This window comes from Perissodus microlepis, chromosome 14 (assembly GCF_051167445.1).
Source record: "Perissodus microlepis isolate ML-2025 ecotype Zambia chromosome 14, ASM5116744v1, whole genome shotgun sequence".
NCBI classification, from domain to species: Eukaryota; Metazoa; Chordata; class Actinopteri; order Cichliformes; family Cichlidae; genus Perissodus; species Perissodus microlepis.
The window spans coordinates 9019285-9032353 of record NC_140474.1 but is presented as its reverse complement, the minus strand read 5'-3'; the positions used below and the strand labels follow the sequence as shown (position 1 = coordinate 9032353).

At 39.4% G+C, this 13069-nt stretch overlaps 1 protein-coding gene across 2 annotated transcripts in view; it reads left to right on the top strand.

Annotated features, from left to right (window-relative positions):
- frem2b (FRAS1 related extracellular matrix 2b) overlaps positions 1-12904 on the top strand; it is a 50687-nt gene extending 37783 nt beyond the window's left edge. Inside the window, exons 8-24 of one of the 2 annotated variants that reach the window (XM_084949988.1) lie at positions 783-992; positions 1077-1274; positions 1450-1614; positions 1805-1987; positions 2083-2213; positions 2337-2492; positions 2742-3045; positions 3178-3309; positions 3487-3818; positions 5402-5594; positions 5719-5823; positions 6053-6180; positions 6276-6410; positions 8729-8855; positions 9473-9660; positions 9751-9897; positions 10726-12904. In XM_084949988.1, coding sequence (XP_084806114.1) covers positions 783-992; positions 1077-1274; positions 1450-1614; positions 1805-1987; positions 2083-2213; positions 2337-2492; positions 2742-3045; positions 3178-3309; positions 3487-3818; positions 5402-5594; positions 5719-5823; positions 6053-6180; positions 6276-6410; positions 8729-8855; positions 9473-9660; positions 9751-9897; positions 10726-11223 — 3332 coding nt within the window. In that variant the 3' untranslated portion in view covers positions 11224-12904. Of the gene's footprint in view, positions 1-782; positions 993-1076; positions 1275-1449; positions 1615-1804; positions 1988-2082; positions 2214-2333; positions 2493-2741; positions 3046-3177; positions 3310-3486; positions 3819-5401; positions 5595-5718; positions 5824-6052; positions 6181-6275; positions 6411-8728; positions 8856-9472; positions 9661-9750; positions 9898-10725 lie in introns of both variants that reach the window. The other variant, XM_084949987.1, reaches the window with a different exon arrangement.
- The last annotated feature ends 165 nt before the right edge of the window (positions 12905-13069 follow it).

The following is a 13069-nucleotide window of genomic DNA, read 5'->3' as shown; positions in this document are numbered from 1 at the left end:
TGCAAACAGATTTCAGCACTGAATATGTTGAGTGCATGGCCTAGGGGAATGTAAACACTGGTTAAAGGTGGGGGAGGGGAGCTAGGGCTTTTCTGTTCGGACCATGTCTTATACGCGCTGGATCTACACATTGTTGTGAGGATAATGACAGTCTGACTGAGAATAGAGCTTCAGGAATGCATGCCAATTGTTCTGCTTGTTCCTAACCACTTTCGACTGTAAGACTGGTTGCTATCCCTTCAAGTCTGCCCTATAGCGTCTATTATCTGGTTCCCCCAGGCAGTCTTCTCTTCTTTGCCCAGATTCCTAACATCTCTACTCCTGCTTGCTTTTTAACTGCAAAAATAACCAAAATCTAATCATATGCAGCATGTTAGAAATTCAGACTCACACTTACACACATAAGTGGGTCATAAGTACATGAAAAAAGCCTGAGGGCAAAGTTTGAGCTCTCAGTACTCAGACTCTTCACGGAATAGCAGATGAATAACCTGTCAGCACTCAGGGAGATGTCCAGATTCTAGCAGTGCTGCTTTAATATCACAACAAATTCCAATTGTTCATGCCTATGAAACATGAAATAGAAACAGGCGTTTTGCTAGCATGAAGTATAGAACTTTTCAACTTGCTTGCAGCCTGAGATTCACAAATGCATTATGAACATGAGAGCTGTTGTCAAGAAAAATATGATCATGTACTGTAGTTGATTTTTGCTATATGCACTACGTTTTATAAACACTGTTCTTTGAAACATGTCTGACCTATATTGTGTTGTGGGGCAGCTGGTGTGGATTACGTGGGGATCAGCAGGAATCTAGACTTTGCACCAGGGGTCACAATGCAGACAGTTCGTGTGACAATCCTGGATGATCTGGGTCAGCCAATGCTGGAAGGGCCAGAGAAGTTTGAACTGGTACTACGGATGCCAATGAATGGGATCCTCGGGGAGCCAAGCAAGACTGCTATCATCATCAACGACTCAGTTTCTGACTGTGAGTGAAAATATGGGATGCAATGAGAGCTTATTAACATGGCCACACTTATCTTTATGTATTATTTCTGATTTTTGGATTTAGTGCCAAAGGTGCAGTTCCGTGAAGCTACGTATGTGGGCAATGAGAACTTGGGGCAGATCTCAGCCACTGTATACCGTAGCGGTGATATCAGTTACAAGTCCACAGTACGCTGTTATAGCAGACAGGGAACAGCACAGGTCATGATGGACTTCAATGAGAGGCCTAACACAGACGCTTCTATCATCACCTTCTTACCAGGTTGTGTAGTAAAACCTTGCACATGTCCTCTTACATGGTTTGTGTGTGTGTGTATTTCTTACCTGCCCATAGTATTATAAAGCACCTTGTGCTATATAAAAAATGAATTAAATTGGAACATTCAATTCTGAAATATAGCTGGAATGGTTAATTACTCATTTGTACTTTTTTTCAGGAGAAATTGAAAAACCCTGTTTACTGGTTTTGGTTGATGACACTGAACATGAGGAAGAGGAAGAGCTCCGTCTTGTTTTGGGAAGCCCTAAGAGTGACTCTCCATTTGGAGCATCCATTGGAGAGCAAAATGAAACACTGATCAAGATAAAAGATGATGGCGACAGTAAGAATCCTTTTTTTGGGCTAAAGACAGTGTAAAGGCTTTTGATATCATTATAACACATTTAAAGTTAGATTAGATCTACAATAGTGTTTTTAACAGATCACAAAAGTTGTGCCCACTGTGACTGTAATATATGGTATGTGGAAATGTCACAGTTATACTTTACTGTCAATATTTCATGGTTTTTCAGAGGCAATTATTAGTTTTGGAGAGACCAAATTCAGTGTGACTGAGCCCAAGGAAAGTGGCCAAGTGTCTGTAGTAAGGATCCCAGTGCTGCGTGCTGGAGACACATCCAAGGTCTCTGTTGTCCGAGTTCACACCAAAGATGGATCTGCTACCTCTGGGGAGGACTACCATCCCATATCTGAGGGTAAATAATACTGCCAGGAACTTTTATCCCTCTAGCACAATTCTGAAATTTGCTCGAAAATATATTTGTCAAGTGTCTCTCCTTTCTCTCTGCAGAAATTATTTTCAAACAAGGTGACCGAGACCATTTTGTGGAGGTGGAGATTTTATATGATGGTGTAAGAGAAATGAGGGAGGCGTTCACCGTGCATCTGAAGCCTGATGAGAACATGGTGGCAGAGACAAAGGTGAAAGCCAAACTAAATTAGTGTTTACCTTTAAAGCATCTAATTACCACGTTATCACTTTGCAATCAGTAATTTGTTCCCGTTTAAGAACCTCTCTTAATTGCTCTTATTGTCAATCAGCAGATGAGTAAAGCCATAATTTATATTGAGGAGACCAACAGCATGGCAGATGTGACATTCCCCTCAGTGCCCAGAGTGGTGTCGTTGCTGCATTACGATGACCCTGATGGAACCAGGGGCTCTCTGCCTGTGGCCGGATACCCAGTCATTTGTGTCACTGTATGTTCTAACTGATACTATGATAAATAGATAATTGTTGTCATTTTCTGTGTTAATGGTTAATTTAACAAAGCTTTGTGTCTCACAAGTCCAGATGAAATCTCTTAATGAGGTAGTATTTAACAGATGTGCACACTTTGTTTATTATGAGCTACCTTCAGGGCTCCTCGCTGGCATAAAGAAACAATTTTGCTGTAGGTTTTGGTGGTGAATTTCACTTAAATGCACTGTTTCTTTTCCCATTTCCAGGCTTGTAATCCTAAGTACCTAGACTACGACAAAACAGGCTCCATCTGTGTCAGCGAGAACATCAACAATACCCTAACTCGGTATCGTTGGCTCGTCAGCGCCCCCACTGGTCCAGACGGCGTCACCAGCCCGATGAGGGAAGTTGACTTTGACACCTTCTTCACCTCGTCTAAAATGATAACTCTGGATTCAGTCTATTTCCAGGCTGGTTCTAGGGTTCAGTGTGCAGCAAGAGCTGTGAACTCTAATGGAGATGAAGGTCTAGAACTCACTAGCCCCATAGTATCCATCAGCACGGACGAGGGTGAGTTTAGTCCATTCGCTAACTTTGAACATTCAGTGTCTTTCATAAAAAGAGTTAACCATCACAAAAGCTTGAACTGTTTTTTAGAGAAATAGAATATTTGATGTTGCTTTGTATTTGTCATGGTTGCAGGGATGTGCCAGCCCCGTGTTGCAGGCACAGTGGGGGCCGAGCCCTTCTCTGCTAAGCTGCGATACAGTGGAGCAGAAGACACAGACCACCCCAATCTTATCAAACTAACTGTCACCATGCCTCACATTGATGGTAAGCAATTCCTGACTAAAAATTAAGACTAATAGGAAATCATGCAGAGACAGAATGTTGTTTTGAAACATCATTCGTGTCACTGATCAACCATATTCTTTTAATAAGAAGCTACTTAAGTTATTCACCAATTATTAATGTGTCTGCTGTCCAACTGCTACATGTGTGTCCCTGTAGGTATGTTGCCTGTAGTATCTACACGGCCTCTGTCAAACTTTGAGCTGACGCTTAGCCCCGACGGTACCCGTGTTGGGCACCATCGCTGCTCCAACTTGCTGGACTACACTGAAGTTAAGACTCGCTATGGCTTCCTCTCTGATGCCACCAAAAATCCAGAAGTAATTGGCGAGACTGCACCTTACCAGTACAGCACTTCCCTCAGGGGATCCAGCACACTACGATTCTACAGAAACCTTAACTTGGAGGCTTGTTTGTGGGAATTCACAAGCTACTATGACATGTCTGAGCTGCTCAGCGACTGTGGAGGCACCATCGGAACTGACGGACAGGTAAGCAGTCCTGCCTTGGAGGTCTGGCTCACCTTTGAACCCGTGGCTAAAACAAGCCTTGTCCATTTGCCTAGTTGTTTTTTACTTTGAAGATGAGGTAAATCCTGGCAGATAAAGACTACATTGTCTGGAGATCTCTTCAGTTCCTGAGAGGACCAGGGGTTTGTCTTGCTAAAGTAGCAAGTCTCCCCGTTTTCCTTTTTTTTGCTATTGGCACATATGCCTTACAGGCATCAACACTTTTTTTCACCTTGGCAACATATTCTTAATTTAAGTTCAGTTAATTAAAACAGTGTTGATAAAGATGGTTTGGAAGCGTACGGGGGGCAAATCATGGTAAAAACCTCCTCTACAATCCATGCTGATGATTATTAATTCATGCCCTACAGCACTTGCAAATATATTTTGGCTCTGAGGATATGTCGAATTGTATATTGGTTTGCTATTATAATGGGAGATACTTATTTTACATAGCTCCGGGTTTATTTAATAACAAGGGCATCACCCAGGCGATAAAAGCCTTTCTCAACAAGTGGAACTTTGTTGCCTTAAGTTATGAGATCTAAAAGTGAACGTAGCAGAAATAAACACGTCTTAGCAAGTAAGCAGTCTGCTGCCAGTAACATAAACTTGATTGCATATTTCTTTATTTATTAGTGACCACATTTATTGGAGATATTATTTAAAAAAACAAACAATACATTTATAAGTTAGGAAAAGATATTAATGATGTTTTTTTCACTGGTATACATTTATATACAGGACTTGTACTGTGTATAAATGTATAGAGTCAGGCCTCACAGGTTCACTTTGAGCATCAGTGGAAAAAGGAACAGTCTTTTTTTGTGGCTGCCCTGTGACCCAAGTGCTCTTCTAAGTGGGCAGGCTGGCTGATTGGAGACAACTCTGTGCAGGCCGGGGCGACTGTCATGTCACAGTGCAGGGCTTAGTGCCCAGCCTAACAGGCCACAGGAATCTATTAGAGCCCAGCAGGTTGTGTCAGAAGGCCATTCTGCAAATCGTTTGCCTGAGCTCTAAATGCCCAGAGGCGTAGGCACGTCTCCACATGAACACAGAGCCAGTGCAGGCAGGTACCGCTCACAGGTCAGAGGAAAGTGCAGATACCAGAGACTGCTCCCACTTTCACCACTTTGACCATTTTAAGACAGCTCTTTTAGAGCAGGAATGTTTCCAGTGAGTCAGTATCTCCAGCAGCAGTATCACATATGTAGAGCATTATTGCAGCCACATAACAGTTATAAAACTGCATAAAAATGCAGTCATATCTTACTGCTATAGATCTTAAACTGGACTTGTTGGTGTCAGATTTCCCTGTAAAGTGTCCTTTAAGTCCACAGCACACACATATACTGTACACATGACTACATGCGTGTTATTAACTTCAATAACATGAAGCATTTTCAAAATATACCTTAAAACAGCCACAATGGCAGAATATTATCCCTCATTTTCTTTGTGAGCTATTCTATGTGCACTGTATTCGTGATGTTGTTATGTCTTTGAACCTCAGGAACAAGACCAGGTTCGCCTTTGAAGTTTAAATTTAATCTTTGTCACTGCAGGTGCTTAATCTGGTCCAGTCCTTTGTGACCCTACGAGTCCCATTACATGTGTCATATGTCTTTCACTCCCCCGTGGGAGCGGGAGGATGGCAGCACTTTGACTTACAGTCGGAGCTGAGGCTCACATTTGTGTACGACACTGCCATCTTATGGAGAGATGGAATCGGTAGCCCGCCAGAAGCTGAACTACAAGGCAAGATTTGAGCTGCAGTTTGCAACAAAGATTTAACACAATACTTTTATGTCATTTCTACAATCTAAGGCCCTGTAAATTAATGAAGTATGCAACCTAAAGTAGTCTGTCACTGTCTTTGCAGGTGCCCTTTACCCAACCAGCATGCGTATAAATAGTCAAGGACAACTAGTTGTCAACTTCCGCACAGAAGCTCGATTCAGAGGCCTGTTTGTGTTTTCACATCCAGGTATGTCACATCAGTTATATAATATGCAGTTTAAATGCAATGCTGCTCTTTAGCACGTCATAATATGTTTCAAAAATGTCAAATAAACAGATTCTAGAAGATGTTTAGTGTAAAAAAGGGTGACCACGGCTTTGCAGATTTTACCTGTGGCTTATATTTAACTAATGATATTAACCAATAAGGTTGTTTTATGTTTGCTTCTGATGACTGATGTCTTTTTTCCCAACAGCTTCACCACTCACCTCCATGGTTATGTGTCCTGAACACCCTGGTTTAACCTTTAACCTTAGCCTTGTCAGGACTGAGCCAACTTACAGCCAGCCTATCCAGCAGTGGATATTCATCTCTGATTTTGCTGTGAGGAGAGAGTTTGCTTTTAAAAACAGCCGCATTTGTTTTCTCATTTATTTTTCTTACACTTTATTCTTAATTAATCTAATTTTTCCACTCAGGTGCGTGACTACTCTGGCATGTACACAGTAAAGCTCCTCCCCTGTACGTCCCCTCCCAGCCTGGAGTACGCAGTCCCTCCTGTCTGCAATCCCAGAGAGCCTCTCACCTTCGACCTGGATATCCGCTTTCAGCAGGTAATTCCACCTTGTCTAACAAGTTACGCCTGCATCAGATTTAAGCATTTATTCAGAATGAAATGTATTTGTGTTTAGCAGAGATGGGCAGTAACACGTTACTGTAATCCGATTACTTTTTTCAAGTAACGAGTAAAGTAAGGGATTACTATTGCAAAAACGGTAATTAGATTACCGTTACTTTCCCGTAGGAACACTGCGTTACTAAAACCGTGATTTTTTTTGCGAGAATGTCTCATGACAATGACGTAAGCAAGTGCGACTTTCATGACAACAGCTGTGTGCAGGTCAACAATGGATAATATATCGAGTGCGGGAGAGAGTATGAGCGTGCAGCATTTAAAGCGTGGAAGTACTGACCTTACTTTGAGTTTGATTCCATAAAAAGTGACAAAAACATTAGCGTCGGTTGTGCGTGGGAAGAAAACTTCTTTTTACAGCGAAAAAAACCCCTAAACTTCCAAGCAAACACCGAGTGCGCTATGACGTAATGGGAAATTCACAGAGAAACTCGCACAAAGAAATATTTTATGTGCTGGAATGTGCAGAAAATAGGTTTAAATATTAAACAAATTTCTTCCAGTCAGAGAATGTTGCATATAATTAAATTTTTGCTTGATGCATAAAGTTAAAAGATTAAAACTAATAAAACAAGTTTTAAAAAGGGACTTTTCCATTTGATTACATTTTGTATGATGGATTAAGTAGAAAAAGTAGAATTGGGCTGAAAGATCTGTCGCTTTATCACCTATTCAGGTTGTAAATCGTGTTTTTAAAAAGTAACTAAGTAACTAAGTAATTAATTACTTTTGAAAATAAGTAATCAGTAAAGTAACGGGATTACTTTTTTGGGGAAGTAATCAGTAATTAGTTACCGATTACTTTTTTCAAGTAACTTGACCAACACTGGTGTTTAGTGGCTACACTGTTTAAGTGATAAACATTTTAACTACTGTGACAGCAATGAAACACTATTACAAAACCCCTAATTATTTTTTTAAAAATGTCTTAATTAAGTGGCATACTGAACTTGGTAGTATGGTGCCAGTGGATAATTTTGTCTTTGCAGTTTCTGGATTAAATTCTGTGGCTATTGTTTGCAAATGCAGATTTTTTTTTTTTTTTTTTAAAAAAGCAAATTAAAATTAATCACCATCACATGTTTTGGAGATTGAATTTCAGAAAATACAATCCCTCCTCTGCTCTCCACATTTACTGTTTGTCTACTTATACATCCAAGTATACGCAAGAGTGATTGGTCAATAGGGCTAAAAGTGGACTACATACAGAGAGCTTGCCCTTTTAGATCCCCTATAGAGTCTCCATATTTGGATGTAGATATCTTTTTATGTAGACTGTATTATAAGTAAAAATATATTTTTAAACACTGATCATTACACTGTTTTCTCATTACTCATTATATTACTTATATACGCCATGTCGCTTGGATCCTATTTACTTACTTGGTTAAATATCTGACTCTGTTATTCCTTAACTGTCCTCCCCATCTAATTAAGTACACATAAAACAGTAACTCTCCTCTCATAAGTCTTTAAGCAACCTTCTCATTTTGTCCACACACTGTTGCTATAGTGCATCTCTTCACCGGTGCTGATGCGAGCATATAATCATCTTCAGAATGAAAACACAATTTTACTCACAATATACACTGATCAGCCACTTCATTAGGTATACCTGTTTGACTGCAGTCAACTGCATTTATAGAAATATCTGATCCAAATATCTATCCAATCATGTGGCAGCAACTTAATGCAGGTAGACATGGTCAAGATGACCTTCTGAAACTCAAAATTTAACGTTAGAATGGGGAAGAAAGGTGTTTAAGTGACTATAAACGTGGTCTTTGTTGGTGTCAGATGGGCTGGTTTGAATATTTCACAAACTATTAATGTACTGGGATTTCCCCACACAAACATCTCCAGGGTTTATAGAAAGTGGTCCAAAAATGAGAAAATATCCAGTTAGCAGCAGTTTTCTAGGTGTTAGAGGTCAGAGACTGCTCCAAACGAATGGGAAGGCAACAGTAACTCAAAGAGCCAATCATCTCTGAACACAAAAACACATCAAACCTGTCAGCTACAGCAGCAGAAAACCACACCAGGTGCCACTCCTGTCAGCTAAGAACAGGAAACTAAGGCTGCAAATGTTACTGGTACTGGTAGGGTCAGTCTAACAAAGTATCCTGTGAATGTAAAAACAAAAAAGAAGACCATTCAAATCTTCACATTTGGTAGTTAAATATCTAAACTATAAATAGTAAATATGTTTTTTGTTTTCTGTCTTCTGTGTCTTTTTAGGTTAGTGATCCAGTGGCTGCTGAGTTCAGTCTAAACACACAGATGATCTTACTTTCTAAACGGACACTCTGGCTCTCAGACGGCTCCATGGGCTTTGGACAGGAGAGTGACACTGCTTTCTCAGAGGGTAATACTGTAACATTTCTAAAACGCCTTGAAAATCTTAAAAAAAAAAAAAAAAAAAAAAATTAAAATATGAAAAGAAAAAATAACATTAAAGGAAATAAATATGCTCCAAGCTCGAAATATTTCTGTGAATGTTTTCATTGCTCAGCTGCGTGGACTTCTCTTCATTCTACAGATCAAAAAGAAATTCCTGTGTGATGAATGGTTCTGTTGATTTGGCAGAAACGTCCCCCATTATTTACTGACTCAACAACTCAACAAAACAAAATGAAAGGAAAATGAGGGCTTCATGAAGTGCCATTCTGACTATTTCCACATCTTTTTCCTAAACAGGCTAATTATGAGAATGCCTGCATTTTGTGTCCATCAACAAGGTCTTAAAACACTTAAAGTCCTTGAAGCTGCTGTCTGAGTCAGTGTAGAGAGTGAGAGTGGTTTTAGCTGGGCTTTTAGTGGTTTTTCCTTATTATATAGCTGAGCAAAGTACAGTCATTTGAGAGAACTGAATCTGCAGGCATAATAGAACCACTTTTACTAACTTTTCATTAAACCATCAAATTTATGCTTGTAATGACTGATGTTTTACTCGTGATGAAATCTTTATTTCTTTTTTATCAGGGGATGCAGTTTATGGGAGAGTGATGGTGGATCCAGTACAGAACTTGGGCAGCTCCTTTATTTGTAACATAGAAAAAGTGTTCCTGTGCACTGGAGCTGATGGATACGTCCCTAAATATAACCCGAGCAATTTTGAGTTCGGCTGTCTGGCTGATGCTCCATCACTGCTTTACAGATTCAAGATCATTGTAAGTTATAAAAGAATATTTCTTATAGTATCACGTGTACTCTGGGCCTATTCAAACTTCATCGTTTCCTGTGTAATTTTTTGACTTCAGGACAAGGCCCAGCCGGAGACACAGGCTCGGGTATTTGGTGATGTACCTTTTAATGCCTTCCTGGCAGTGGATGACCCCGGTGCTTTAGCACTGGTGAGACAACCTGGTTCAGATGGTTTCAGAATGGATTCTACAGCTCTTTTCCAGGTCAGTAAAAACAAATTGAAAACACACACTAAATACTTCATACGATCTAAAATCACAAACCTATGAGTCATTCCAGAGAAAACATTACACTGAAACTATTTAGAGCTAACTTAACCTGCCTTTATGGTGTGAGCATGGTATCCCACTCTGTAGAGATCACAGACTAATAGCACTAGACTAATGGGTTTTTATTCCGCTGACATTTTATCCCTAACAAGCTGATAGAGAAAAAGACTTAATGACCAGACACAGTCTGTGCCCTCATGAAAAGCTCCTTAGGTTGGCTTTCATAGAGGTTATGATACCAGAGTTATGTATTTTTGGTATGACTCACACTCTCCACTTTTCACCATGTCCAAATTGCTGCTTTTGGTCAGGGAATCTATGTTTCTTGGCTTGTTAACAAGGAAAAGTCAGTATCATTAAGTCTGCAGACTGGCAGGGCATTTTCCAATGGTTAAACAAGTTTTGTGCTTTTCTATTCAGTTTATGCAGTGACTGGACTGAACTGGACTGTGAGGTTTAGCTCTGTTTTAATCACAAAATAAAACTGAAGTTGTTCCTTACAAGAAAATGTCAAAAAATAAAGGTTTCATAGCACATACGTACTACTCTCTGCACAGAACTGTTAGATCTGACTCTAATGGGTATAGTTTAATAAAGCTGGCAGTTAAGGATCTCTGAGAATAGATATACTTTTATCCTTCCACTAAAATATGGGGAGGAGGTGGCAAAAACCACTTTATCAATTCTGTCCTTTTCTTTACCTGGGTAATTTGAGACACATGGATGGATGGACATTAAAATAATAGCTGTTGCTCATTTCAGGTGGCTGCAGGAAGAGAGTGGTACATACACACCATCTACACTGTCCGGTCCAAGGACAATGCTAACCGTGGCATAGGGAAGAGAAGCCTGGAGTACCACGTGATGAGTCAGCACACTGATTTGTTTCCGAAGAGTCAACATCGCCTCAGAAGATCAGCTAATGATGTCCTAGATATAGTAGAGGACATTGGTGTGAGTAACAATCGTGGCACCAACATCCTGCACATCGCCCTGGACCGCAGTGGCCAACAGAGGACGAGCCCGGACAGGGAGATCTTTACCAAAGGACACATCCCTCGAGAGCTCAAAGAGAGGGACGGTGACGACAGCCTGGTTTTGATGATTGGTATCTTTGTTGGGCTGCTACTTACCGTTCTCGTCATCATTGTGGTGGTGTTACTAGTTCGGTCCAAACAAGAGAAGAAAGAAGTGCCCAGGAACTCCAGCAGCGCAGAGCCCATGATGACACAAAACATCAGTGACAGCTCAGAGGTCTAACTGACAGACTGAAGATCGAGAAAGTTATTTTATGTTGCAAGTGCCTCACATTTACATAAAAAAACTGAAGATTGCGTGTGAAACAACACAAACTACAAGAGCTTTGATTCTATTCAGAAATCTACTTGAAATATTGCATCACTCCTCATGCTGGAGAGTGGTCTGGACACTAGGAAACTGACAGTGTTAGTAGTTGTTTTAAGGCACTTGTCAAGTTGTCACTTATTAATTGGCCTTTGATGCCACTTGATCCAAAAAGATGTTATTAAGTTTCCAAAGGTGCTACAGAAGATGCCTCTTACCTTGAATGGTGTTTGGTGTTTTGCTGAGTAGGTCTAGAGGCCGGATATTTTGCATTTGCTGACACTGTCCACAGTACGCTTTCACTGGAAAAACCTGTCTGTTCTTACAGAGAATGATTCGATTCTGTGTGTGCCTAAGAAGTCACAGGACTTTACGGTTTTATGATGTAAAATGTGTGTCCCGTGTGTTCAGTAAAACGCTCAATTGAAAATCATCCAAGTGAATATAATTTTCTTGTGCTTATGTTCTTGCATGCAATTACTTTTTGTACTTTAGGATTTTAAAAAAGTCTCACTGCTGATTTAAACTGGCTTGTGGCAAATGTGTCTGATCTACTGTACTTCCACATGTTTGTATTTTACAGTATATCCCATGAGAAACTGTATTTATCTAATGGTTATTGTTCTTCTCTTAGTTAACATATGACACTGAATCAGATAGGGGAACTTAAACAGTTCTCTTAAAGGATCCTGTGGTGTTACAGCAGCTTTCGGGATAGCTGGTCTGCAGTGTACAGTGTAGTGTAGTAATGGTTTCACATCCATTATTTTTAACAGGAACTACATTCATAACTGGTACGCTTAAATTCTATTGTAAGTGTTGCCTACTGTAGCTTTGTAGAGCTTGCTAAATCCCTTTCTCAACAGGGCTACATGTTGACTGTGCTTTTTTATGCTTTATTTCACTTAAAGGGAATGAAATGTTTAATCTGCAATCATTCTCTCTTTGATTTTTTGATATTTTGGTTTTAAATATATTTATTTTCCAAGTATTGTTCTGTTGACACAAATCAATCCTTTTCCGCCTTTGATTTTGATTCATCAAATCTTTTTTTCTCAAACGGTAAGACATGCTTATTATTGTGATATTGCAGTAGATATTAACAGTTTGCATTGAAAGAAAAAACGCTAAAAACGTTATCTATGTTGCCATAAAATCCGATTACCTCATACTGCTGTGTATCCTATAATAACCATCAACTTCATAATCACTTTATAAATGTCAAGTTTGTTTGCTTTTTTATTTTTATTTTGAAATTGAAAACAATTCTATGCAACCTGTGATAAAATACCTTGATGAAATGTTTATCCACAGTATGATTTTTTTGTTTTTCAGTGCACATTTTTCTTGCTAATCTAGGTTTGACACTGTATCAATGTACTGTGCTTCTTTTACTATACTCTAATACGCTGAGTGCATTTTTTATGCACATTGATGTATCTATGTATATACACATATGTATTACATATAAATATACCATTTGGATGTTTTGGGAACAGTTATTGTTAAAAGATGCATACTGTATGTGCTGTAAGTATTTGTAACATAGACCAGGAAGACAACATGGTCTGCAAATAAATAATTTTTCAAGAAAATAGCATTGAACTTAATGATTTCATGAAATCTGTATAAATATAGAAATATTGGGAAAAGCAGCGTCATAACAAGTCAGTGAAATTGAAATTTGTACCCACTGTAGCCCAAAATGTGTGTCCTCAGTGCCTGTGTAAATTACAATTTCATTTTCACTACTGTTAAACGA